Genomic DNA, 25972 nt, shown 5'->3' on the forward strand with positions numbered 1-25972 from the left:
TAAGTGTCATTGGAGATGCTGGGATGTTTTGATGTAGTGTGTGTTTTGGGGGGTGAATTTATGTTATGTTATTTCTGTTATGGGTGTACAGAATTGTTTGTCTGGTGGGTGGCGTATATTAATATTGTGTGCAGATGAGAGTGGATTATTAATGTTGTGAGTGCGTGTGTGGGTGAGGTGACTGTATTTTCTTTTTTTGGTGTTATATGGTGGTTACAACTTCTCTCTGTGTTATATGGCATTCACTGATTCTCTTTCAATTATATCGTGGCCACTGTTGCTTTCTGTATTATATGGCGGTCACTGATGTTCTCTGCAATAACTGGCAGTCACTGATCTACTCTGTATTATATAGTGGTCACTGTGCTGTTCTCTGCAATTACTGGCAGTCACTGATGCTTTCTGTGTTATATGGCGGTCACTGATGCTTTTTGTAATATATGGCAGTCACTGTGATGTTTTCTGCATTATATAGCAGTCACTGTCATGTTCTTTGCATTACATGGTGGTCACTGCGATGCTGTATGTATTTTATGGCGGTCACATATGCTCTCATTATTAAATGGGATCGCTGCAATGATCATTATAGTGAATTATCAGTGCCATTCTCTGTGTATTGTATGGAGGTCGCTTTCATGTTCTCTGCATAATATAGCACTCACTGTGATGTTTTCTGTATTATATGGTGGTGGCCACTGCGATGCTCTATGACGTGCTCTAGTTCTTCTGGTCTCACATGGCGGTTACTGCAATGCTCCACAGTGGATGAGGCAGTATATAGTACAGGCATCCTTACCTAGCCATGTAATTTTGAGTCAGTGGAGCCAGCAAGCTACATTCAACAGTGAAGATACCATAGAACAGGCATGGGGAACCTTTGGCCCTCCAGCTGTTGGTGAACTAAAAATACCAGCATGCCCTGCTACAGTTTTGCTATTTGGCCATGCTAAAACTGTTGCAGGGCATGATGGGATGTGTAGTTCAACAGCAGCTGGAGGGCCGCAGGTTCCCCACCCCTGCCATAGAACTACAGATTAAATGCAACAGGCACTAGCACCTTAATGTAACAAGACAAAAAAAATTGGTAATTCCCTCACCCTACATCATACTGTACCTCCCAACATTGGGAGAAGAGGAACAGTATGGCGTAGCAAAGCAGCGGCCGCCCAAAAGGGGGCGTGGTCTATAGAAAAGGGGGAGTGCCGCAACCGTGAGCCACGCCACCATTTTCTGTCACTATGGGGGCATGGCCAGCGCTCTGTGAGCTGCTGGCATGCCCCCTGGCCCTCCGTCTCTAGTGAATAGACCCTGTGCACATGCGCATAGCGTCCATTCACCGCTGCTCTGCTAGGCAGAGCAGTGACTGACAGGAGCCTCCCAACTGCACCCCTCCCCCCCCCCTTCCCCACCGCAGGACGCTGCAGCCCGCGCGTCGGACAGCAGGAAAGTCCCAAAATAACTGGACTGTCCTGCGAAAATCGGGACAGTTGGGAGGTATTCCCTACATGCTTTTCAGTCTTTATAATGTTGAAAGCTGTGTCCATGTATGCCGGTGGTTACCGCTATCTAGGTCTAGCTTCGCCTCCTGATGTAGTTTTCAGTCTTGGAAATCTATGTTGCCTGGTTTTCTTCAATAGATGAAGAATGTATAAAATTAGTGTGACTGTCAGGCAGCAGTTTTCCTGATGTATTTTAATTGAACTGTTTGTTTTACAGAGACAGCAGCTCCCATCTGTGCAAAGGACATCACCGATCTGTTGATGAAAGAATATGCTTTTCTATCAGGTAAGCTGGTCTCTGTCTCCCTGTGTTAGCATGTAATTATATCCCCCGCATGAACTTGTACAGTGTTTGGCAAAGTGATACCCAGAGTATTATTCTGTAGTCTCTAATGGCACTAGAAGTGTACTTAATAAAACATTATGGGTATTTAGAACATATAAGGTTTCTCTGAGGAGATACAGGTTGAGTATCCCATATCCAAATATTCCGAAATACGGAAAGTTATTAAAAATATTGTATTAAATGACCTTCAGGCTGTGTGTATAAGGTGTATATGAAACATAAATGAATTGTGTGAATGTAGACACACTTTGTGTAATGCACAAAGTTACAAAAAATATTGGCTAAAATGACCTTCAGGCTGTGTGTATAAGGTGTATATGTAACATAAATGCATTCTGTGCTTAGATTTAGGTCCCATCACCATGATATCTCATTATGGTATGCACTTATTCCAAAATACGGAAAAATCCGATATCCAAAATACCTCTGGTCCCAAGCATTTTGGATAAGGGATACTCAACCTGTAATATCAAATATAATTTATTCAAAATACTACATGTCCTACCCAGTGTGTGAGGTTATAGTAATGTTTAATACTTATGCTATGTGCTTTTCTTGTATTGTGCTTAAGCTATGTAACTATCAGCGTTTGAAATGTTTTATTTATTTCCTGTACAACGCTGTAGTGCTTAGAATGAAAAGATAATAAGAAATATATTTATATTATATAGGTATGCTATTAATGTGAGAAAACAAATAGTTATAGTAAGTTCAGAGGCTTCCTTAATACATGTTGGCTGAAGTCTCCAGTGCAGGAGCAGATGCGTCATTGTAATGTACATTTTCCAATAAAAGACATCTGAATTAACATTAATAATTTCTCTTACGTCCTAGAGGATGCTGGGGACTCCGTAAGGACCATGGGGAATAGACGGGCTCCGCAGGAGACATGGGCACTAAAAAGAACTTTAGATATGGGTGTGCACTGGCTCCTCCCTCTATGCCCCTCCTCCAGACCTCAGTTTGATACTATGCCCAGAGGAGACTGGGTGCATTACAGGGAGCTCTCCTGAGTTTCCTGAAAGAAAGAATTTTTGTTAGGTTTTTTATTTTCATGGAGCCTGCTGGCAACAGGCTCCCTGCATCGAGGGACTGAGGAGAGAGAAGCAGACCTACTTAAATGCTAGGCTCTGCTTCTTAGGGTACTGGACACCATTAGCTCCAGAGGGAGTCGGAACGCAGGTCTCTCTTAGCTGTTCGTCCCGCAGCCGCGCCGCCGTCCTCCTCACAGAGCCGGAAGATAGAAGCCGGGTGAGTAAAAGAAGATAGAAGACTTCAGAGGCGGCATAAGACTTCAGATCTTCACTGAGGTAACGCTGCGCGCCATTGCTCCCACACAAAACACACACGGCAGGCACTGTAAGGGTGCAGGGTGCAGGGGGGGCGCCCTGGGCAGCAATTTACACCTCTGGGACTGGTAAAACTAGATATATTAGCTCTGTGGGCTGTATATGGGTATCCCCCGCCAGTTTTTGAATGGATTCGAGCGGGACCGAAGCCCGCCGCTGAGGGGGCGGAGCTTGATCCTCAGCACTCACCAGCTCCATTTTTCTCCACAGCACACGCTGAGAAGCTGGCTCCCCGGACTCTCCCCTGCTGAACACGGTGACAGAGGGATTTAAAGAAGGGGGGGGCACATAATTTGGCGCAATCAAGATATATATATATATATATATATATATATATATATAAAAGGCGCTATCTGGAAATTTTGGTTTCCAAAGTTATTAGCGCTGGGTGTGTTCTGGCATACTCTCTCTCTCTCTGTCTCTCCTAAGGACCTTGTGGGGGAACTGTCTCCAGATTAGAGATTCCCTGTGTGTGTGGGGTGTCGGTACGCCTGTGTCGGCATGTCTGAAGCGGAAGGCTCTTCTAGGGAGGAGGTAGAGCAAATGAGTGTGGTGTCTCCGTCGGCAACGCCGACACCTGACTGGGTGGATATGTGGAATGTTTTAAATGCAAATGTGAATTTATTACACAAGAGGTTGGACAAAGCAGAGTCCAGGGAATGTACTTTTACTATGTCGCAGGGGCCTTCTGGATCTCAAAAGCGCCCACTATCCCAGGTTGTAGACACGGATACCGACACGGATTCTGACTCCAGTGTCGACTATGATGATGCAAAGTTACAGCCAAAATTGGCTAAAAGTATTAATTATATGATTATTGCAATAAAAGAGGTGTTGCATATCACAGATGACCCCTCTGTCCCTGACACGAGGGTGCGCATGTATAAGGAAAAGAAACCTGAGGTAACCTTTCCCCCTTCTCATGAGCTGAAAGAGTTATTTGAAAAGGCTTGGGAATCTCCGGACAAAAAACTGCAGATTCCCAAAAGGATTCTTATGGCGTATCCTTTCCCGGCTAAGGACAGGATACGGTGGGAATCCTCCCCAAGGGTGGACAAAGCGTTGACCTGTTTATCCAAAAAGGTAGCGCTGCCATCTCAAGATACCGCAACCCTCAAGGATCCTGCTGATCGCAGGCAGGAGACTACCTTGAAGTCAATTTACACACATACTGGTACATTACTCAGACCAGCGATAGCTTCGGCTTGGGTTTGTAGCGCTGTAGCAGCGTGGACAGATACTTTATCTGCTGATATAGATACGCTGGATAAGGAAACCATTTTATTGACCCTGGGTCATATTAAGGATGCTGTCCTATATATGAGAGATGCTCAGAGAGACGTTGGCCTACTGGGGTCCAGAGCCAACGCTATGGCGATTTCTGCTAGACGAGCCCTATGGACCCGACAATGGATGGGTGATGCCGACTCGAAGAGGCATATGGAGGTTTTGCCTTACAAGGGTGAGGAATTGTTTGGGGAAGGTTCACGGACCTGGTTTCCACAGCTACTGCAGGTAAATCAACTTTTCTGTCTTATGTTTCCACACAACCTAAGAAAACACCACATTATCAGATGCAGTCCTTTCGATCATATAAACCCAAGAGAGTACGGGGATCTTCCTTTCTTGCCAGAGGTAAATGCTGCCAACTACAGCTAGCTGCCAACTATAGCTAGTTCCCAGGAGCAGAAGTCCTCCCCGGCCTCTACAAAATCCACCGCATGACGCTGGGGCTCCGCTGAGGGAGTCCGCCCCAGTGGGGGCACGTCTTCGACTTTTCAGCCACGTCTGGGTTCACTCACAGGTAGATCCCTGGGCAATAGAAATTGTTTCCCAGGGTTACAAGCTGGAATTCGAAGAGGTGCCTCCTCGCCGGATTTTCAAATCGGCCCTACCGGCTTCTTCCCCAGAGAGGGAGATAGTTTTAAATGCAATTCAAAAATTGTGTCTTCAACAAGTGGTGGTCAAGGTTCCCCTGCTTCAGCAGGGGATGGGGTATTACTCAACCCTGTTTGTGGTCCCGAAACCGGACGGTTCGGTCAGACCCATTTTAAATTTAAAATCCTTAAACCTTTACTTAAAAAGGTTCAAGTTCAAGATGGAATCGCTCAGGGCGGTCATAGCCAGCCTGGAAGGGGGGGATTATATGGTGTCCGTGGACATAAAGGATGCATACCTTCATGTCCCCATATATCCGCCTCATCAGGCGTTCCCTAGATTTGCTGTACAGGATTGTCATTACCAATTTCAGACGTTGCCGTTTGGGCTTTCCACGGCCCCGAGGATTTTCACCAAGGTAATGGCGGAAATGATGGTGCTCCTGCGCAAGCAGGGTGTCACAATTATCCCGTACTTGGACGATCTCCTAATAAAAGCGAGGTCAAGAGAGCAGTTGCTGAACAGCGTATCGCTTTCCCTGAGGGTGTTGCAGCAGCACGGCTGGATTCTCAATATCCTGAAGTCACAGTTGGTTCCGACTACCCATTTGCCTTTCTTAGGCATGATTCTGGATACAGACCAGAAAAGTCCCAAGAACTCATGAGTTTGGTCAGGGACCTCTTGAAGCCAAACAGGGTGTTGGTGCATCACTGCATTCGAGTTCTGGGAAAGATGGTGGCGTCTTATGAGGCCATTCCGTTCGGCAGGTTCCATGCAAGGACTTTTCAGTGGGACCTTCTGGACAAGTGGTCCGGGTCACATCTACAGATTCATCAGATGATCAGCCTGTCCCCCAGGGCCAGGGTATCTCTCCTGTGGTGGCTGCAAAGTGCTCACCTTCTAGAGGGTTGCAGGTTCGGCATTCAGGACTGGGTTCTGATAACCACAGACGCGAGCCTCCGAGGTTGGGGAGCAGTCACACAGGGAAGAAACTTCCAAGGTCTCTGGTCAAGCCAGGAGGCTTGTCTTCACATCAACGTACTGGAATTAAGGGCCATATACAACGGCCTTCGTCAAGCGGAGACTTTGCTTCGCGACCTACCGGTTCTGATTCAGTCAGACAACATCACCGCAGTGGCTCAGATAAACCGCCAAGGCGGAATAAAGAGCGGAGTGGCAATGGCAGAAGCCACCAGGATTCTTCGCTGGGCGGAAAATCATGTAAGCGCTCTGACAGCAGTCTTCATTCCGGGAGTGGACAACTGGGAAGCAGACTTCCTCAGCAGACACGATCTACATCCAGGAGAGTGGGGACTTCATCACTGCCTCAGATGGACATGATGGCGTCACACCTCAACAAAAAACTACCGAGGTATTGCACCAGGTCAAGGGACCCTCAGGCGGTAGCAGTGGACGCCCTGGTGACACCGTGGGTGTTCCAGTCGGTCTATGTGTTTCCTCCTCTTCCTCTCATCTCCAAGATATTGAGAATCGTAAGACGAAGAGGAGTACAGACAATTCTCATTGTTCGAGATTGCCCTCGAAGGGCCTGGTATCCGGATCTGCAGGAAATGCTCACAGAAGATCCGTGGCTTCTTCCTCTCAGAGAGGACCTGTTACGACAGGGGCCCTCGCGGCTGCGTTTGACGGCATGGCGGTTGAATGCCGGATCCTAGCGGAAAAGGGCATTCCGGATGAGATCATTCCTACTCTGATAAAGGCTAGGAAGGACGTGACAGCAAAACATTATCACCGTGTTTGGAGGAAGTATGTCTCTTGGTGTAAGTTCAGGAATGCTCCTCCGAAAAGATTTCCATCTGGGCCGTTTCCTTCACTTCCTACAGACTGGAGTGAATTTGGGCCTAAAATTAGGCTCCATTAAGGTTCATATTTCGGCCCTATCCATTTTCTTTCAAAAGGAATTGGCTTCTCTTCCGGAAGTACAGACTTTTGTGAAGGGAGTGCTGCATATCCAGCCTTCTTTTGTACCTCCAGTGGCACCCTGTGACCTTAACGTGGTGTTGCGGTTCCTTAAGTCTCACTGGTTTGAACCTCTTAAAACGGTGGAATTAAAGTATCTCACTTGGAAAGTGGTCAGGTTGTTGGCCTTGGCATCGGCAAGGCGAGTGTCGGAATTGGCGACTTTATCTCACAAAAGCCCCTATCTGGTTTTCCATGTGGATAGAGCAGAGTTGCAGACTCGTCCTCAATTTTTGCCCAAGGTGGTTTCATCTTTTCATATGAACCAACCTATTGTGGTGCCTGTGGCTACGCGGGACTTGGAGGATTCCGAGTCCCTTGATGTGGTCAGGGCATTGAAAATTTATGTGGCCAGAACGGCTCGGGTGAGGAAAACAGAGGCACTGTTTGTCCTGTATGCAGCCAACAAGGTTGGCGCTCCTGCTTCTAAGCAGACTATTGCTCGCTGGATCTGTAACACGATTGTCACAACTGAGGGCCTGAGCTGACGGGAGGCAGCCTCAGTTGTAGGGGCTGAGATGTACCGGAACCTGGGAGGTTGTATCAGACCCCTGGACATGTAAGTAACATGAATAATAACTGCCCGAAGGCGTGACCACGACAACTTGGATAAAAGTCAATGATGTTTATTATGACAACTCCGCAACACAGCAGCAGTAAAAGAAAACGTAAAAGTCAGCAAAGAATAAATACAGTTCCTGAGTACTACAGGATGGCAGGAGCCACAGGGCACTGGTAGTGTGAGATAGTTCTTATGATCTTCTAGATGGAAAGTCCTTACCAGGCCCGACTGTAGCAATGGAGATAACCCAGGATTGTGCCAGCTGGTGTTCCAGGAAAGGCTGGGTTGCTGAAGGTAAAACAGCTGCTGTGGATACTGGCTGGAACCAGACTGTTGTTAGCACGGAGTGGATACTGGCTGGAACCAGTTAAATAATAAATGAACTTGGGAGCGATGAAATATGAACTGAAATGTAGAACTTGAGAGCGGAGAAATAATAATACCGGTGGAGAGTGGTAAAGTGTAGAAAGGACACCGGCCCTTTAAGGGAAGCTGTACTCTGCTGGAAGCTGAGCTGGAAGCAGGTAATGTTGTAGCTGGAAACAGATGAATCCACAATGGATTGGAGAGTCAGGCTACACCGCAGGTGGAATGCTGGTGCGGGTCTCTATGGTGGAAGTCTTGAGACAGGAGCTGGAACCTGGAAGACAATCATAGGAGAGAGACAAACAGGAACTAGGTTTGACAACCAAAGCACTGACATCTTCCTTGCTCAGGCACAGCTTACTTATACCTGCAGCAAGGAAGGGGTTGGCTAGGCAATTATGCAAATCAACAATACAGACAGCAGATTGGTGGAAATGATCAGATGACAGAATCCAAGATGGCTGCGCCCATGCAGACACTTGGAGGGAAGTTTGGTTTGTAATCCATGTGGTCTGGGAAACAGTAATGGCGGCGCCGGCCACCGGAGACAGGAGACGCCAGGCTGATAGATGCACATTTAACCACGCGGGCACAGCGGAGGCCGCGGCTGATGAAAACACCACTCTGACACTCTGCATGTGGAAACTCAGGAACAGCAGAATCCGGTCCTGGAACGCTGAGCCCGCCTTAGGAGGCATCTGAAGGGTAAGTAATGGCGTCCAGATACCCGGATCGTGACAGCACCCCCCCCTTTAGGAGTGGCCCCAGGACACTTCTTAGGCTTTAAAGGAAACTTTGCGTGGAAATTTCGGACCAAGGCAGGAGCATGGACGTCAGAGGCATTGGTCCAAGAGCGTTCTTCAGGACCATAGCCCTTCCAGTCAATGAGATACTGAAGTTGACCGTAACGGTGACGTGAGTCCAGGATCTTGGCCACTTCATACTCAACGCCTCGTTGAGTTTGGACTTTCGGAGTTGGTGGAAGTGAGGAATGAAACCGATTCAAGATTAGCGGTTTCAACAGGGAAACATGGAATGTCCTGGGTATTTTTAAGAAGGGAGGTAACTGGAGTCTGTAAGCAACAGGATTGATGACTTGATCAATTTTAAAAGGACCGATGTAGCGAGGTGCAAACTTCATACTGGGAACTCTTAACCTCAAATTCTTCGTGGATAACCATACCCGATCACCCACCTTGAGAGCAGGAACTGCTCGACGCTTCTTATCCGCAAACTTCTTGTACCTGAACGATGCCTTGAGCAGAGCTGATCGTACGCTTTTCCAGATATTGGCAAACTGATGCAAGGTGATATCCACTGCGGGAACAGAAGTTGCTGGAAGCGGTTGGAACTCAGGGACTTTAGGGTGGAATCCAAAGTTGGTGAAGAATGGTGTTGAAGAAGATGAAGAATGATACTGGTTGTTATGACAGAACTCGGCCCAGGGAAGTAATTGAACCCAGTCATCTTGAGAGGAGGACACATAGATGCGGAGGAAGGCCTCCAAGTCCTGATTCACCCTCTCAGTTTGACCATTGGTCTGAGGATGGTAAGCCGTGGAAAACTTTAACTTGACTTGGAGGACTTGACATAAACTTCGCCAGAATTTGGCTGTGAATTGAACTCCTCGATCTGAGATAATTTCTTCTGGAAGACCGTGGAGTCGGAAGATCTCTTGTATGAATACTTGAGCCAACTTGGAAGCTGACGGAAGACCGGTGAGAGGAATGAAGTGTGCCATCTTGGTGAACCGGTCAACTACCACCCAGATGGTATTGAACTTGTTGCACATGGGCAAATCTGTAATAAAATCCATCGACAAATGGGTCCATGGTCGACGGGGAACAGATAGTGGAACCAGTTGCCCCGCAGGCGACTGGCGGGATACTTTATGTTGAGCACACTTTGGGCAAGATGCAATAAACTCCAAAACGTCCTTTTTCAGAGTTGGCCACCAATAGGACCTAGAGATAAACTCCAGGGTTTTTTGGATACCTGTATGTCCGGCAAAACGGGAAGCATGGGCCCAATGCATGAGCTTCTTCCTTAGTGTCGGCTTCACAAAACTTTTCCCTGATGGGGGCGTAGAGTCCATCCCTACCGTGGAGAATGCCAACGGATTTATAATAGGATGCTTGTCTGAAGACTCTGACTCATTTTCTTGCTCCCATGAGCGGGAAAGGGCATCGGCCTTGCGATTCTGAGAGCCCGGACAGAACTGGAGTTTAAAGTCGAACCTGGAAAAGAAAAGTGCCCATCTGGCCTGACGAGGGTTGAGACATTGTGCGCCTTTTAGATATAGAAGGTTCTTGTGGTCTGTAAGGATGGTGATTGAATGAGAAGCTCCCTCCAACAGATATCTCCACTCCTCTAGAGCGAGCTTGATGGCTAGCAACTCCTGGTCGCCAATGGCATAGTTGCGCTCCGCTGGGGAGAACTTCCGTGAGAAGAAACTGCAAGGATGTAAATGACCATCTTTAGCCCTCTGAGATAACACCGCTCCTACTCCAACGGAGGAGGCATCCACCTCTAAGATGAAAGGAGAGTCGATGTCAGGCTGTTTCAGGACAGGTGCAGAGATGAACCTCTGTTTTAAAAGATGAAAAGCTTGCATGGCTTCTTCAGACCACTTGGACGGGTTAGCACCCTTCTTGGTGAAAGCAGTAATAGGCGCCACAATGGTGGAAAAGTCTCGTATAAACTTTCGGTAATAATTGGCGAACCCTAAGAACCTCTGGACCCCTTTGAGGGTTAAGGGTACCGGCCAATTCTGGATTGCTTGTAGTTTCTCAGGATCCATCTCTAGTCCGGAACCGGACACAATGTACCCTAGAAACGGAATGGACTTGACTTCAAAGACGCATTTCTCTAATTTGCAGTAGAGATGATTGACACGGAGACGGGACAGAACCTCCTTTACCCAGAAACGATGTTCCTCTAAATCGTTGGCAAAAATGAGGATATCATCTAGATAGACCACGACATGACGGTATAGAATGTCTCTGAAGATCTCATTGACGAAATGCTGGAAGACAGCTGGAGCATTGCTCAATCCGAAGGGCATGACGAGGTACTCATAATGTCCGTCACGGGTGTTAAATGCGGTCTTCCACTCGTCACCCTCACGGATCCGGATGAGATTGTATGCACCTCTCAGGTCCAGCTTTGTAAAGATGGTAGCTCCGCTAACTCTGTCAAAGAGCTCAGTAATCAGGGGTAAAGGATAGCGGTTCTTGATGGTAATGTCGTTCAAACCTCTGTAGTCGATGCACGGCCGCAGACCACCATCTTTCTTCTTTACAAAAAAGAAGCCTGCGCCGGCTGGAGAAGAAGAAGGTCGAATGAACCCCTTTGCTAGGTTCTCTTTAATGTATTCCTCCATAGAATGCGTCTCGGGGAGAGACAACGGATAAGTTCGGCCTCGAGGTGGAACCTTCCCTGGAACGAGATCAATCGGGCAGTCCCATTCTCTATGAGGAGGAAGGATATCAGCAGAAGCTTTACTGAACACATCCGTGAAATCTTGATATGGAGGAGGTGGAACATCAGACGACCTGGGGGAGGAAGAACAGACAGGCAACACTTTAAACAAACATGTCTTAGTACAGGAGGAACCCCATGCCAGGATTTGCGTAGTCGTCCAATCAATTGTAGGATTGTGAAGACGGAGCCATGGAAGGCCCAGGACCACAGGATGTGTGGCTCTTGGAATCACTAAAAGTGAAATAAGTTCGGAATGAAGAACTCCCACTCTCAGACGAACTGGTAGAGTCCTTAGAGAAATAACTGTATCAAAAATTTTACTGCCATCCACAGCAGTTAAGGAAAAGGACGAAGGAAGTCTCTCGGTGGGTAGGGACCACCGTTTAACATAGGCTTCGGTAATAAAGTTCCCAGCTGCTCCGGAATCCAGGAGGGCAATGACGTTCTGATAACGTTGAGCAACTTGAAGCGAGACTGGGAGGTTACAATCTTGAGGAGATGGAGAGGAGATCATTACTCCTAGCCGGCCCTCTCCTTGGCGAGCTAGGATTTGGAGTTTCCCGGACGTTTGGGACAGGCATTAATGGTGTGAGACGGAGCTGCACAATACAGACAGAGAAACTCGGAGAGACGTCTTCGGCGCTCAGCAGGAGTTAAACGGGAACGGCCAATTTGCATGGGTTCATCTTTAGTTGGTGACAGTTGGCGAGGAGGAGGAGAAGATTTTGGAGCAGATGATCTTCCACGCTCAGTTGCTCTCTCTCTGAAACGTAAGTCAACTTTCGTACAAAGTGAGATTAGCTCATCTAACTTGGAGGGTAAGTCTCTGGTAGCTAACTCATCTTTAATACGCTCGGATAAACCATGCCAGAATGCAGCATACAGGGCCTCGTCGTTCCATGCCAGTTCGGATGCCAGGATCTGGAACTGTATAAGATATTGTCCTACAGTACGTGATCCCTGGCGTAAACGGAGAATCTCAGACGAAGCTGAAGTTACCCGGCCTGGCTCGTCGAAGATGCGCCTGAATGTTGACACGAATGCAGTGTAAGAAGATAGCAGGGTGTCGGACCTCTCCCATAACGGTGATGCCCAATCAAGGGCTGAGCCACTGAGAAGAGAAATAATGTAGGCAATTTTTGTACGGTCACTGGGAAAATTGCCAGGTTGTAGCTCAAACTGAATCTCACACTGGTTGAGAAATCCCCTGCAGAATCTTGGAGATCCGTCAAATTTTGCTGGCGTTGGAAGATGAAGACGTGGAGCAGAAATGGGTAAGGTGGGTGGGGTTATAGCTGGAGTCACTGTGGTTGACGCACCAGACGCGCCTGATCCACGGAGAGTTGTCTGAATCCCATCCAGCCGAGTAGAGAGATCCTGGAGACAGCGGATGATGTGGCCCTGTGCAGCCTCCTGATGTTCTAGTCGGGCTGCCAGTTCTTGCATCGGCCTGGCCGCTTGATCCTGGTCTCCGGCTGGATTCATTAGGTCAGTGCTTACTGTCACAACTGAGGGCCTGAGCTGACGGGAGGCAGCCTCAGTTGTAGGGGCTGAGATGTACCGGAACCTGGGAGGTTGTATCAGACCCCTGGACATGTAAGTAACATGAATAATAACTGCCCGAAGGCGTGACCACGACAACTTGGATAAAAGTCAATGATGTTTATTATGACAACTCCGCAACACAGCAGCAGTAAAAGAAAACGTAAAAGTCAGCAAAGAATAAATACAGTTCCTGAGTACTACAGGATGGCAGGAGCCACAGGGCACTGGTAGTGTGAGATAGTTCTTATGATCTTCTAGATGGAAAGTCCTTACCAGGCCCGACTGTAGCAATGGAGATAACCCAGGATTGTGCCAGCTGGTGTTCCAGGAAAGGCTGGGTTGCTGAAGGTAAAACAGCTGCTGTGGATACTGGCTGGAACCAGACTGTTGTTAGCACGGAGTGGATACTGGCTGGAACCAGTTAAATAATAAATGAACTTGGGAGCGATGAAATATGAACTGAAATGTAGAACTTGAGAGCGGAGAAATAATAATACCGGTGGAGAGTGGTAAAGTGTAGAAAGGACACCGGCCCTTTAAGGGAAGCTGTACTCTGCTGGAAGCTGAGCTGGAAGCAGGTAATGTTGTAGCTGGAAACAGATGAATCCACAATGGATTGGAGAGTCAGGCTACACCGCAGGTGGAATGCTGGTGCGGGTCTCTATGGTGGAAGTCTTGAGACAGGAGCTGGAACCTGGAAGACAATCATAGGAGAGAGACAAACAGGAACTAGGTTTGACAACCAAAGCACTGACATCTTCCTTGCTCAGGCACAGCTTACTTATACCTGCAGCAAGGAAGGGGTTGGCTAGGCAATTATGCAAATCAACAATACAGACAGCAGATTGGTGGAAATGATCAGATGACAGAATCCAAGATGGCTGCGCCCATGCAGACACTTGGAGGGAAGTTTGGTTTGTAATCCATGTGGTCTGGGAAACAGTAATGGCGGCGCCGGCCACCGGAGACAGGAGACGCCAGGCTGATAGATGCACATTTAACCACGCGGGCACAGCGGAGGCCGCGGCTGATGAAAACACCACTCTGACACTCTGCATGTGGAAACTCAGGAACAGCAGAATCCGGTCCTGGAACGCTGAGCCCGCCTTAGGAGGCATCTGAAGGGTAAGTAATGGCGTCCAGATACCCGGATCGTGACAACGATTCAGCAGGCTCATTCTACGGCTGGATTGCCGTTATCAAATTCTGCAAAGGCCCATTCCACTAGGAAGGTGGGCTCTTCTTGGGCGGCTGCCCGAGGTGTCTCGGCATTACAGCTTTGCCGAGCAGCAACTTGGTCGGGTTCAAACACCTTTGCAAAGTTCTACAAGTTTTATACCCTGGCTGATGAGGACCTCATGTTTGCTCAATCGGTCCTGCAGAGTCATCCGCAATCTCCCACCCGTTTTGGAGCTTTCGTATAATCCCTATGGTCCTTACGGAGTCCTCAGCATCCTCTAGGACGTAAGAGAAAATAAGATTTTAAACCTACCGGTAAATCTTTTTCTCCTAGTCCGTAGAGGATGCTGGGCGCCCGTCCCAGTGCGGACTACATTCTGCAAGACTTGTATATAGTTTCTGCTTACATAAGGGTTATGTTACAGTTTTGATCAGTCTCGGGCTGATGCTGTTTTGTTTCATACTGTTGTCTGGTTCGTATATCCATGTTATACGGTGTGGATGGTGTGGGCTGGTATGAATCTTGCCCTTAGATTACCAAATATCCTTTCCTCGTACTGTCCGTCTCCTCTGGGCACAGTTCCTCTAACTGAGGTCTGGAGGAGGGGCATAGAGGGAGGAGCCAGTGCACACCCATATCTAAAGTTCTTTTTAGTGCCCATGTCTCCCGCTAGCCCGTCTATTCCCCATGGTCCTTACGGAGTCCCCAGCATCCTCTACGGACTAGGAGAAAAAGATTTACCGGTAGGTTTAAAATCTTATTTTTTGAATGCTGAGTTTCATATGAAGCTCCCTTGAGATTGCAGTATTTGAAACAACGTTGCTGCCAAAAGTACCACATCACATATATTGATGAGTTTGTTGTGTAGGATTGGGGATGAAATGCTGGGGTGTGGGTGCCGTCCGTCAGAATACTGACAGTGGCATCCCACTGTTTAGTATATCTGCAGGGGTCGGGAAGCATGCTACCCCTCTCCCCCTTACCCCCTAACCCTCCCTCCTCACAGCCTAACCCTAACCCACCCTGGGGGAGCCTAAACCTAACCCCCCTCTCGGCAACCTAAACCTATCCCGATGTGTAGACCTGATCAGTAGTGCAAGGTTTTCACAGCAGGAACCAGCTAACTATGGCTAGATGCAGCAGAATTAATCTGCAACGCCACCCATCGCTTATCTCGTTTGTGGACCATTCAGGCGTATAGTAAAATATATAGCTAAAGTTTCTCTAACGTCCTAGAGGATGCTGGGGACTCCGTAAGGACCATGGAGATAGACGTACTCCGCAGGAGACATGGGCACTTTAAGAAAGACTTTAGGTCTGGGTGTGCACTGGCTCCTCCCTCTATGCCCCTCTCTAGACCTCAGTTTGATACTGTGCCCAGAGGAGATGGGTGCACTTCAGGGAGCTCTCCTGAGCTTCCTGACAGAAAGTATATTTGTTAGGTTTTTTATTTTTAGGGAGCCTGCTGGCAACATACTCCCTGCATCGAGGGACTGAGGGGAGAGAAGCAGACCTACTTCTGTGAGTTTCAAGGCTCTGCTTCTTAGGCTACTGGACACCATTAGCTCCAGAGGGATTGGTACGCAAGTCTCACCCTCGCCGTCCGTCCCAGAGCCGCGCCGCCGTCCCCCTCGCAGAGCCGGAAGATAGAAGCCGGGTGAATATGAGAAGAAAAGAAGACTTCATAGGCGGCAGAAGACTTCATGATCTTCACTGAGGTAACGCACAGCATTGCAGCTGTGCGCCATTGCTCCCATACACCTCACACACGGCAGTCACTGTAAGGGTGCAGGGCGCAGGGGGGGGCGCGCCCTGGGCAGCATATAGACCTCTTTTGGAAAAAATAAGTATATGTACAGCTGGGCACTGTACATATATAAGAGCCAAATTTAGAGATTTTTAGCGGGACAGAAGCTCGCCGCCGAGGGGGCGGGGCTTCTCCCTCAGCACTCACAGCGCCATTTTTTCTCCACAGCACCGCTGAGAGGAAGCTCCCCGGACTCTCCCCTGCTTATACCACGGTAGACAGAGGGTTTTAAAGAGGAGGGGGGGGGCACAAAATTGATGCATATTGTATATGTAAACAGCGCTATCTGGGTAAACATAATATTAATGTGTTTTTGTCCTGGGTCATACAGCGCTGGGGTGTGTGCTGGCATACTCTCTCTCTGTCTCTCCAAAGGGCCTGGTGGGGAAACTGTCTTCAGATAAGAGGTTCTGTGTGTGTGTGGTGTGTCGGTACGCGTGTGTCGACATGTCTGAGGTAGAAGGCTCACCTAGAGAGGAGGGGGAGCGTATGAATGGGAGGTCTCTGTCGGCGGTGCCGACACCTGCCTGGGTGGATATGTGGAATGTTTAAAGTGCTAGTGTGAACTTATTGCACAAGAGATTAGACAAAGCTGAGGCTAAGGAACAGTCAGGGAGTGTACCCGTGTCTGTCCCTATGTCGCCGGGACCTTCAGGGTCCCTGAAGCGCCCACTATCCCAAATAGCAGACACTGATACCGACACGGATTCGGACTCCAGTGTCGACTACGATGATGTAAAGTTACAGCCGAAAGTGGCTAAATGTATTTGATATATGATTATTGCAATAAAAGAAGTGTTGCATATCACAGAGGAACCCCCTGTCCCTGACACGAGGGTACACATGTATAAGGGAAAAAAGCCAGAGGTAACTTTTCCCTCCTCACATGAGTTGAACGAATTATGTGAAAAAGCTTGGGAATCTCCAGACAAAAACTGCAGATTCCCAAAAGGATTCTTATGGCGTATCCTTTCCCGCCAACGGACAGGGTATGGTGGGAATCATCCCCTAAGGTGGACAAAGCGTTGACACGCTTGTCAAAAAAGATAGCGCTGCCATCACAAGATACGGCTACCCTCAAGGATCCTGCAGACCGCAAGCAGGAGATTACCTTGAAATCCATTTACACACATTCTGGTACATTACTCAGACCGGCAATTGCGTCGGCCTGGGTTTGTAGCGTGGTTGCAGCATGGACAGATTCCTTATCGGCGTAGATTGAAACCCTAGATAAGGATACCATTTTATTGACCCTAGGCCATATAAAGGATGCTGTCTTATATATGAGGGATGCTCAAAGAGACATTAGTTTACTGGGTTCCAGAATAAACGCTATGTCAATCTCTGCTAGACGAGTCCTCTGGACCCGGCAGTGGACAGGTGATGCCGACTCAAAAAGACATATGGAGGTTTTACCTTACAAGGGGGAGGAATTGTTTGGGGAAGGTCTCTCGGACCTGGTCTCCACAGCTACGGCAGGTAAATCGAATTTTTTGCCTTATGTTCCCTCACAACCTAAGAAAGCGCCACATTATCAAATGCAGTCCTTTCGTTCAAATAAAAGCAAAAGAGTGCGTGGATCGTTCTTTCTTGCCAGAGGTAAGGGCAGAGGTAAAAAGCTGCACAGCACAGCTAGTTCCCAGGAACAGAAATCCTCCCCTGCCTCTGCAAAATCCACCGCATGACGCTGGGGCTCGGCTGAGGGAGTCCGCCCCAGTGGGGGCACGTCTTCGACTTTTCAGCCACATCTGGGTTCACTCACAGGTGGATCCCTGGGCAAAAGAAATTGTTTCTCAGGGATACAAGCTGGAATTCGAAGAGGTGCCTCCTCGCCGGTTTTTCAAATCGGCTGTACCGACTTCTCCCCTGGAAAGGGAGATAGTTAAATGGTATTCACAAAATGTGTCTTCAACAAGTGGTGGTCGAAGTTCCCCTACTTCAGAGAGGGAAGGGATACTACTCCACCCTGTTTGTAGTTCCGAAACCGGACGGTTCGGTCAGACCCATATTGAATTTAAAATCCCTGAACCTATACTTAAAACGGTTCAAGTTCAAAATGGAATCGCTCAGAGCGGTCATCGCCAGCCTGGAAGGGGGAGATTTTATGGTATCCCTGGACATAAAGGATGCATACCTTCATGTTCCCATATATCCACCTCATCAGGCATACCTGAGATTTGCAGTACAGGATTGTCATTACCAATTTCAGACGTTGCCGTTTGGGCTTTCCACGGCCCTGAGGATTTTCACAAAGGTAATGGCGGAAATGATGGTGCTCCTGCGCAAGCAGGGTGTCACAATTATCCCTTACTTGGACGATCTCCTCATAAAAGCGAGATCACGCGAGAAGTTACTAAACAGTGTGTCACTTTCAGTGAAGGTGTTACAGCAACACGGCTGGATTCTCAATATCCCGAAGTCGCAGCTGGTTCCTACGACTCGTCTGAGCTTCTTGGGCATGGTTCTGGACACAGACCAGAAAAAGGTTTTTCTCCCGATAGAAAAGGCTCAGGAACTCATGATTCTAGTCAAGAACCTATTGAAGCCAAACCAAGTGTCTGTGCATCATTGCACTCAAGTCCTGGGAAAAATGGTGGCAACATACGAGGCCATTCCCTTCGGCAGGTTCCATGCAAGGACTTTCCAATGGGACCTATTGGACAAGTGGTCCGGATTAGGGAGGCCAATCCCGGGATTCGGGATTGAAAAACGCTCAATCCCGGGATTCCCGGGATCCCGGGATTGCAGTAGGGAGCAGGGAGAGTGGGAGTGGAGGGCAGTGGAAAAGAGTGTAGGGAGCACGGAGGCTGTAGGGAGCAGCGCTGGAGGGTGGGTGTAGTGTAGGGACTAGGGAGCAGCGCTGGTGGGTGTAGTGTAGGGACTAGGGAGCAGCGCTGGTGGGTGTAGTGTAGGGACTAGGGAGCAGCGCTGGTGGGTGTAGTGTAGGGACTAGGGAGCAGCGCTGGTGGGTGTAGTGTAGGGACTAGGGAGCAGCGCTGGAGGGTGTGTGTAGTGTAGGGACTAGGGAGCAGCGCTGGAGGGTGTAGGAAGCGGAGCGGGAGGGAGGCTGAAGCGAGCACCACAGTGAGGGAGGGTTGGTGTCAGAAAAACTACACTTACTATTAGGCGGGCGGCAGGCGGCAGCCATGGACAAGACGCGCTGAGCGCGCCGGAGGACTTTCAAATTGTAGTGCTAGCTGCCAGCCAGTCAGAACGGGCAGTCCCGCAGCCAATCAGGAGCCGCTGCGGCCGCTTCCCTGATTGGCCGCCGGTCCACCAGCTGTGATTGGCTGGCGGCCGGCGCTACATTTGAAATGCCGCCGCGGTCTGTGTACATGGCTGCCACCTGCCTAATACTGCCGCCCGCCTAATAGTAAGTGTTAGTTACACCAACCTTCCCTCGCTACTGCGTTGCACATGAGCAATGCATTCCCGTGAATCCCGGGATTGGAGGCTCCAATCCCGGGATTCAAATCCCGGCATTTTTGGGCCTAAATCCCGGGATCCTGCCGATCCCGATCCCGGGATTGGCCTCCCTAGTCCGGATCTCATCTACAAATTCATCAGCGGATCACCCTGTCCCCCAGGGCCAGGGTATCTCTCCTGTGGTGGCTGCAGAGTGCTCACCTTTTGGAAGGACGCAGGTGCGGCATTCAGGATTGGATCCTGGTGACCACGGACACGAGCCTCAGAGGGTGGGGAGCAGTCACAAGGGGAAGAAACTTCCAAGGACTCTGGACAAGTCAAGAGACTTGTCTTCACATCAACATCCTGGAACTGAGGGCCATATACAACGCCCTACGTCAGGCGGAGAACTTACTTCGCGACCAACCAGTTCTGATCCAGTCAGACAACATCACCGCAGTGGCTCATGTAAACCGCCAAGGCGGCACAAGGAGCAGGGTGGCAATGGCGGAAGTCACCAAGATTCTTCGCTGGGCGGAAAGTCATGTAAGCGCACTGTCAGCTGTGTTCATTCCGGGAGTGGACAACTGGGAAGCAAACTTCGTCAGCGGACACGACCTGCATCCAGGGGAGTGGGGACTTCATCTGGAAGTCTAGATTGCAAGTCACTGGGGACTGCCCCAGATAGACATGATGGCATCCCGTCTCAACAAAAAGCTACAGAGGAATTGCGCCAGATCAAAAGATCCTCAGGCGGTAGCAGTAGACGCCCTGGTGACACCGTGGGTGTTCCAGTCGGTTTATGTGTTTCCTCCTCTTCCTCTCATACCCAAGGTATTGAGAATAATAAGAAAAAGAGGAGTGAGAACAATTCTCATTGTTCCAGATTGGCCAAGAAGGACCTGGTATCCGGATCTGCTGGAAATGCTCACAGAAGATCCGTGGCCTCTTCCTCTACGACAGGACCTGTTACAACAGGGGCCATGTCTGTTTTAAGACTTACCGCGGCTGCGTTTGACGGCATGGCGGTTGAACGCCGGATCCTAGCGGAAAAAGGAATTCCGGATGAGGTCATTCCTACGTTGATAAAGGCTAGGAAGGACGTGACATCTAAACATTATCACCGAATATGGCGTAAATATGTTTCTTGGTGGGAGGCCAGGAATGCTCCTACGGATGAATTCCATCTAGGCCGTTTTCTTCACTTCCTACAAACTGGAGTGAATTTGGGCCTAAAATTAGGCTCCATTAAAGTTCAGATTTCAGCCTTATCCATTTTCTTTCAAAAGGAATTGGCCTCTTTACCTGAAGTACAGACTTTCTCTGACGTCCTAGTGGATGCTGGGAACTCCGTAAGGACCATGGGGAATAGCGGGCTCCGAAGGAGGCTGGGCACTCTAGAAAGATTTATGACTACCTGGTGTGCACTGGCTCCTCCCACTATGACCCTCCTCCAAGCCTCAGTTAGATTTTGTGCCCGGCCGAGGTTGGATGCACACTAGGGGCTCTCCTGAGCCCTTAGAAAGAAAGTATAGATTTAGGTTTTTTATTTTCAGTGAGACCTGCTGGCAACAGGCTCACTGCAGCGAGGGACTAAGGGGAGAAGAAGCGAACTCGCCTGCTTGCAGCCGGATTGGGCTTCTTAGGCTACTGGACACCATTAGCTCCAGAGGGATCGACCGCAGGCCCAGTCCTTGGTGTTCGGTCCCGGAGCCGCGCAGCCGTCCCCCTTACAGAGCCAGAAGCAAGAAGAGGTCCGGAAAATCGGCGGCAGAAGACATCAGTCTTCTCCAAGGTAGCGCACAGCACTGCAGCTGTGCGCCATTGCTCCTCACACACACTTCACACTCCGGTCACTGAGGGTGCAGGGCGCTGGGGGGGGGGGCGCCCTGAGAAGCAATTATAACACCTTGGCTGGCAAAAATACCACAATATATAGCCCTAGAGGCTATATATGTGGAAAATACCCCTGCCAGAATCCAGAAAAAAGCGGGAGAATAGGCCGCGGAAAAGGGGCGGAGCTATCTCCTGCAGCACACTGGCGCCATTTCTCCTTCACAGATCCACTGGAAGGAAGCTCCCTGGCTCTCCCCTGCAGTCTACACTACAGAAAAGGGTAAAAAAAGAGAGGGGGGGCACTAAATTTAGGCGCTGTATAAATTATATAGAAAAAGCAGCTATAGGGGACATAACTCAGTTAGTCCCTGCATTATATAGCGCTCTGGTGTGTGCTGGCATACTCTCACTCTGTCCCCCCAAAGGGCTTTTGTGGGTCCTGTCCTCTGTTGGAGCATTCCTTGTGTGTGTGCGGTGTGTCGGTACGGCTGTGTCGACATGTTTGATGAGGATAATGATGTGGAGACGGAGCAGATGCCTTTAGAAGGGATGTCACCCCCTGCGGGGCAGACACCTGAGTGGTTGAGCTTATGGAAAGAAATGAGTGCACGTATAGACTCCTTACATAAGAAATTTGACGACATGCCTAATGTGGGACAGCCGACTTCTCAGCTCGTGCCTGTCCAGGCGTCGCACAGGTCATCAGGGGCTCTAAAACGCCCGCTACCTCAGACCGCAGACCCAGATGTCGACACTGATACTGACACCAGTGTCGACGACGATGAGTCTAATCTGATGCCCACTAAGGCCATTCACTGCATGATTGAGGCAATGAAAGAGGTGTTACACATTTCTGATATAAATACAGGTACCACTAAAAAGGGTATTATGTTTGGGGAGAAAAAACTACCCATAGTTTTTCCCCCATCAGATGAATTAAATGAAGTGTGTGAAGAAGCGTGGGCTTTCCCTGATAAAAAATTGGTAATTCCTAAGAAGGTACTAATGGCGTTCACTTTCCCGCCAGAGGATAGGTCACGTTGGGAAACACCTCCCAGGGTGGATAAAGCACTCACACGTTTATCAAAAAAGGTGGCACTACCATCTCCGGATACGGCCGCCCTCAAGGAACCTGCTGATAGAAAGCAGGAGGCGATCCTGAAGTCTGTATATACACACTCAGGCATTATACTTAGGCCAGCTATTGCGTCAGCTTGGATGTGCAGTGCTGCCGCTGCGTGGTCAGATAAACTGTCAGAAAATATTGACACATTAGACAGAGACACGATCCTGTTAACCATAGACCATATAAAAGACTCAGTCTTATATATGAGAGATGCACAGAGGGAAATCTGCCGACTGGCATCTAAAGTTAGTGCATTGTCAATTTCTGCTAGGAGAGGCTTATGGACTCGCCAGTGGACAGGAGATGCAGATTCTAAAAGGCACATGGAAGTGTTGCCATATAAAGGTGAGGAATTATTTGGGGATGGTCTCTCGGACCTAGTTTCCACAGCAACGTCTGGGAAGTCAGCATTTTTACCCCATGTCCCCTCACAGCCTAAGAAGGCGCCGTTTTATCAGGTTCAGTCCTTTCGGACCCAGAAAAACAGGCGTGGAAAAGGCGGATCTTTTCTATCCAGAGGCAGAGGTAGGGGAAAAAGGCAGCAACAAACAGCAGGTTCCCAGGAGCAAAAGTCCTCCCCCGCTTCTTCTTCCAAGTCCGCCGCATGACGGTGGGGCTCCACAGGCGGAGCCTGGTACGGTGGGGGGCCGCCTCAAGAATTTCAGCGATCAGTGGATCCCTGGATCCTTCAAATAGTATCTCAGGGGTACAAACTGGAATTCGAGGCGTCTCCACCCCACCGGTTCCTAAAATCTGCCTTGCCGATTGCTCTCTCAGACAGGGAGGCGGTGCTAGCGGCAATTCACAAGCTGTATTCCCAGCAGGTGATAATCAAGGTACCCCTACTTCAACAAGGCCGGGGTTACTATTCCACACTATTTGTGGTACCGAAACCGGACGGTTCGGTGAGACCCATTTTAAATTTGAAATCCTTGAACACATACATAAAAAAATTCAAGTTCAAGATGGAATCGCTCAGGGCGGTTATTGCGAGCCTGGAAGAGGGGGATTACATGGTATCCCTGGACATCAAGGATGCTTACTTGCATGTCCCCATTTACCATCCTCACCAGGAGTACCTCAGATTTGTGGTACAGGATTGCCATTACCAATTCCAGACGCTGCCGTTTGGACTGTCCACGGCACCGAGGGTATTTACCAAGGTGATGGCGGAAATGATGATACTCCTTCGAAAAAAGGGAGTTTTAATTATCCCGTACTTGGACGATCTCCTGATAAAAGCGAGGTCCAAGGAACAGTTGTTGGTGGGAGTAGCACTATCTCAGGAGGTGCTGCACCAGCACGGCTGGATTCTGAATATCCCAAAGTCACAGCTGGTTCCGACGACACGACTACTGTTCCTGGGGATGATTCTGGATACAGTCCAGAAAAAAGTGTTTCTCCCGGAGGAGAAAGCCAGGGAGTTGTCATCTCTAGTCAGAGACCTCCTGAAACCAAAACAGGTATCAGTGCATCGCTGCACGCGGGTCCTGGGAAAGATGGTGGCTTCTTACGAAGCAATTCCCTTCGGCAGGTTCCATGCCAGAATCTTTCAGTGGGACCTGTTGGACCAGTGGTCCGGATCGCATCTTCAGATGCATCGCTTGATAACCCTGTCTCCAAGAACCAGGGTGTCGCTACTGTGGTGGCTGCAGAGTGCCCATCTTCTAGAGGGCTGCAGGTTCGGCATACAGGACTGGGTCCTGGTGACCACGGATGCCAGCCTTCGAGGCTGGGGGGCAGTCACACAGGGAAGAAACTTCCAAGGACTATGGTCGAGTCAGGAGACTTCCCTTCACATAAATATTCTGGAACTAAGGGCCATCTACAATGCCCTAAGTCAAGCAAAATCCCTGCTCCTACACCAGCCGGTGCTGATCCAGTCAGACAACATCACGGCAGTCGCCCATGTAAATCGACAGGGCGGCACAAGAAGCAGGATGGCGATGGCGGAAGCCACAAGAATTCTCAGATGGGCGGAGAATCATGTACTAGCACTGTCAGCAGTGTTCATTCCGGGAGTGGACAACTGGGAAGCAGACTTCCTCAGCAGAGACGACCTCCACCCGGGAGAGTGGGGACTTCATCCAGAAGTCTTCCAGATGCTGGTAAACCGTTGGGAAAAACCACAGGTGGACATGATGGCGTCCCGCCTCAACAAAAAGTTCAAAAAATATTGCGCCAGGTCAAGGGACCCTCAGGCGATAGCTGTGGACGCTCTAGTGACACCGTGGGTGTACCAGTCGGTTTATGTGTTCCCTCCTCTGCCTCTCATACCGGTATTGAGAATAATAAGAAAGCGAGGAGTAAACACCATTCTCGTGGTTCCGGATTGGCCAAGACGAGCGTGGTACCCGGAACTTCAAGAGATGCTCTCAGAGGACCCGTGGCCTCTACCGCTCAGACAGGACCTGCTACAGCAGGGGCCCTGTCTGTTCCAAGACTTACCGCGGCTGCGTTTGACGGCATGGCGGTTGAACACCGGATCCTAAAGGAAAAGGGTATTCCGGAAGAAGTCATTCCTACGCTTATTAAGGCCAGGAAAGATGTTACGGCAAAGCATTATCACGGCATATGGCGGAAATATGTTGCATGGTGCGAGGCCGAAAAGGCCCCAACAGAGGAATTTCAACTAGGTCGATTTCTGCATTTCCTGCAAGCAGGAGTGAATATGGGTCTAAAACTAGGCTCCATTAAAGTACAGATCTCGGCTCTGTCGATTTTCTTTCAAAAAGAACTAGCTTCAGTACCTGAAGTTCAGACATTTGTGAAAGGAGTGCTGCATATTCAGCCCCCATTTGTGCCTCCTGTGGCACCTTGGGATCTCAACGTGATGTTGAGTTTCTTAAAATCACATTGGTTTGAGCCACTAAAAACCGTGGATCTGAAATATCTCACGTGGAAAGTGGTCATGTTATTGGCCTTGGCTTCAGCCAGGCGAGTGTCAGAATTGGCGGCTTTATCATGTAAAAGCCCTTATCTGATTTTCCATATGGATAGGGCAGAATTGAGGACTCGTCCCCAGTTTCTCCCTAAGGTGGTGTTAGCGTTTCACCTGAACCAGCCTATTGTGGTGCCTGCGGCTACTAAGGATTTGGAGGACTCCAAGTTGCTAGACGTTGTCAGGGCCCTGAAAATATATGTTTCCAGGACGGCTGGAGTCAGAAAATCTGACTCGTTGTTTATCCTGTATGCACCCAACAAGCTGGGTGCGCCTGCTTCTAAGCAGTCTATTGCTCGCTGGATTTGTAGTACAATTCAGCTTGCACATTCTGTGGCAGGCCTGCCACAGCCAAAATCTGTGAATGCCCATTCCACAAGGAAGGTGGGCTCATCTTGGGCGGCTGCCCGAGGGGTCTCGGCTTTACAACTTTGTCGAGCAGCTACTTGGTCAGGGGCAAACACGTTTGCTAAATTCTACAAATTTGATACCCTGGCTGAGGAGGACCTGGAGTTCTCTCATTTGGTGCTGCAGAGTCATCCGCACTCTCCCGCCCGTTTGGGAGCTTTGGTATAATCCCCATGGTCCTTACGGAGTTCCCAGCATCCACTAGGACGTCAGAGAAAATAAGAATTTACTCACCGGTAATTCTATTTCTCGTAGTCCGTA

The 25972-nt window shown here is 49.2% G+C and overlaps 1 protein-coding gene and 1 long non-coding RNA gene across 5 annotated transcripts in view; one reads left to right on the plus strand and one right to left on the minus strand.

Annotated features, from left to right (window-relative positions):
• Nucleotides 1-25972, plus strand: part of MCF2 (MCF.2 cell line derived transforming sequence) — a 360378-nt gene that overhangs the window by 107948 nt on the left and 226458 nt on the right. For all 4 annotated transcript variants that reach the window (XM_063937419.1, XM_063937417.1, XM_063937415.1 and 1 more), the window contains exon 2: nucleotides 1717-1785. In XM_063937419.1, coding sequence (XP_063793489.1) covers nucleotides 1717-1785 — 69 coding nt within the window. The remainder of the gene's footprint in view (nucleotides 1-1716; nucleotides 1786-25972) is intronic.
• The window catches only part of LOC134949067 (uncharacterized), a 42812-nt gene that overhangs the window by 590 nt on the left and 16250 nt on the right, over nucleotides 1-25972 (minus strand). The window lies entirely within an intron of this gene.

Source organism: Pseudophryne corroboree, chromosome 8 (assembly GCF_028390025.1).
Source record: "Pseudophryne corroboree isolate aPseCor3 chromosome 8, aPseCor3.hap2, whole genome shotgun sequence".
Taxonomy (NCBI): Eukaryota; Metazoa; Chordata; class Amphibia; order Anura; family Myobatrachidae; genus Pseudophryne; species Pseudophryne corroboree.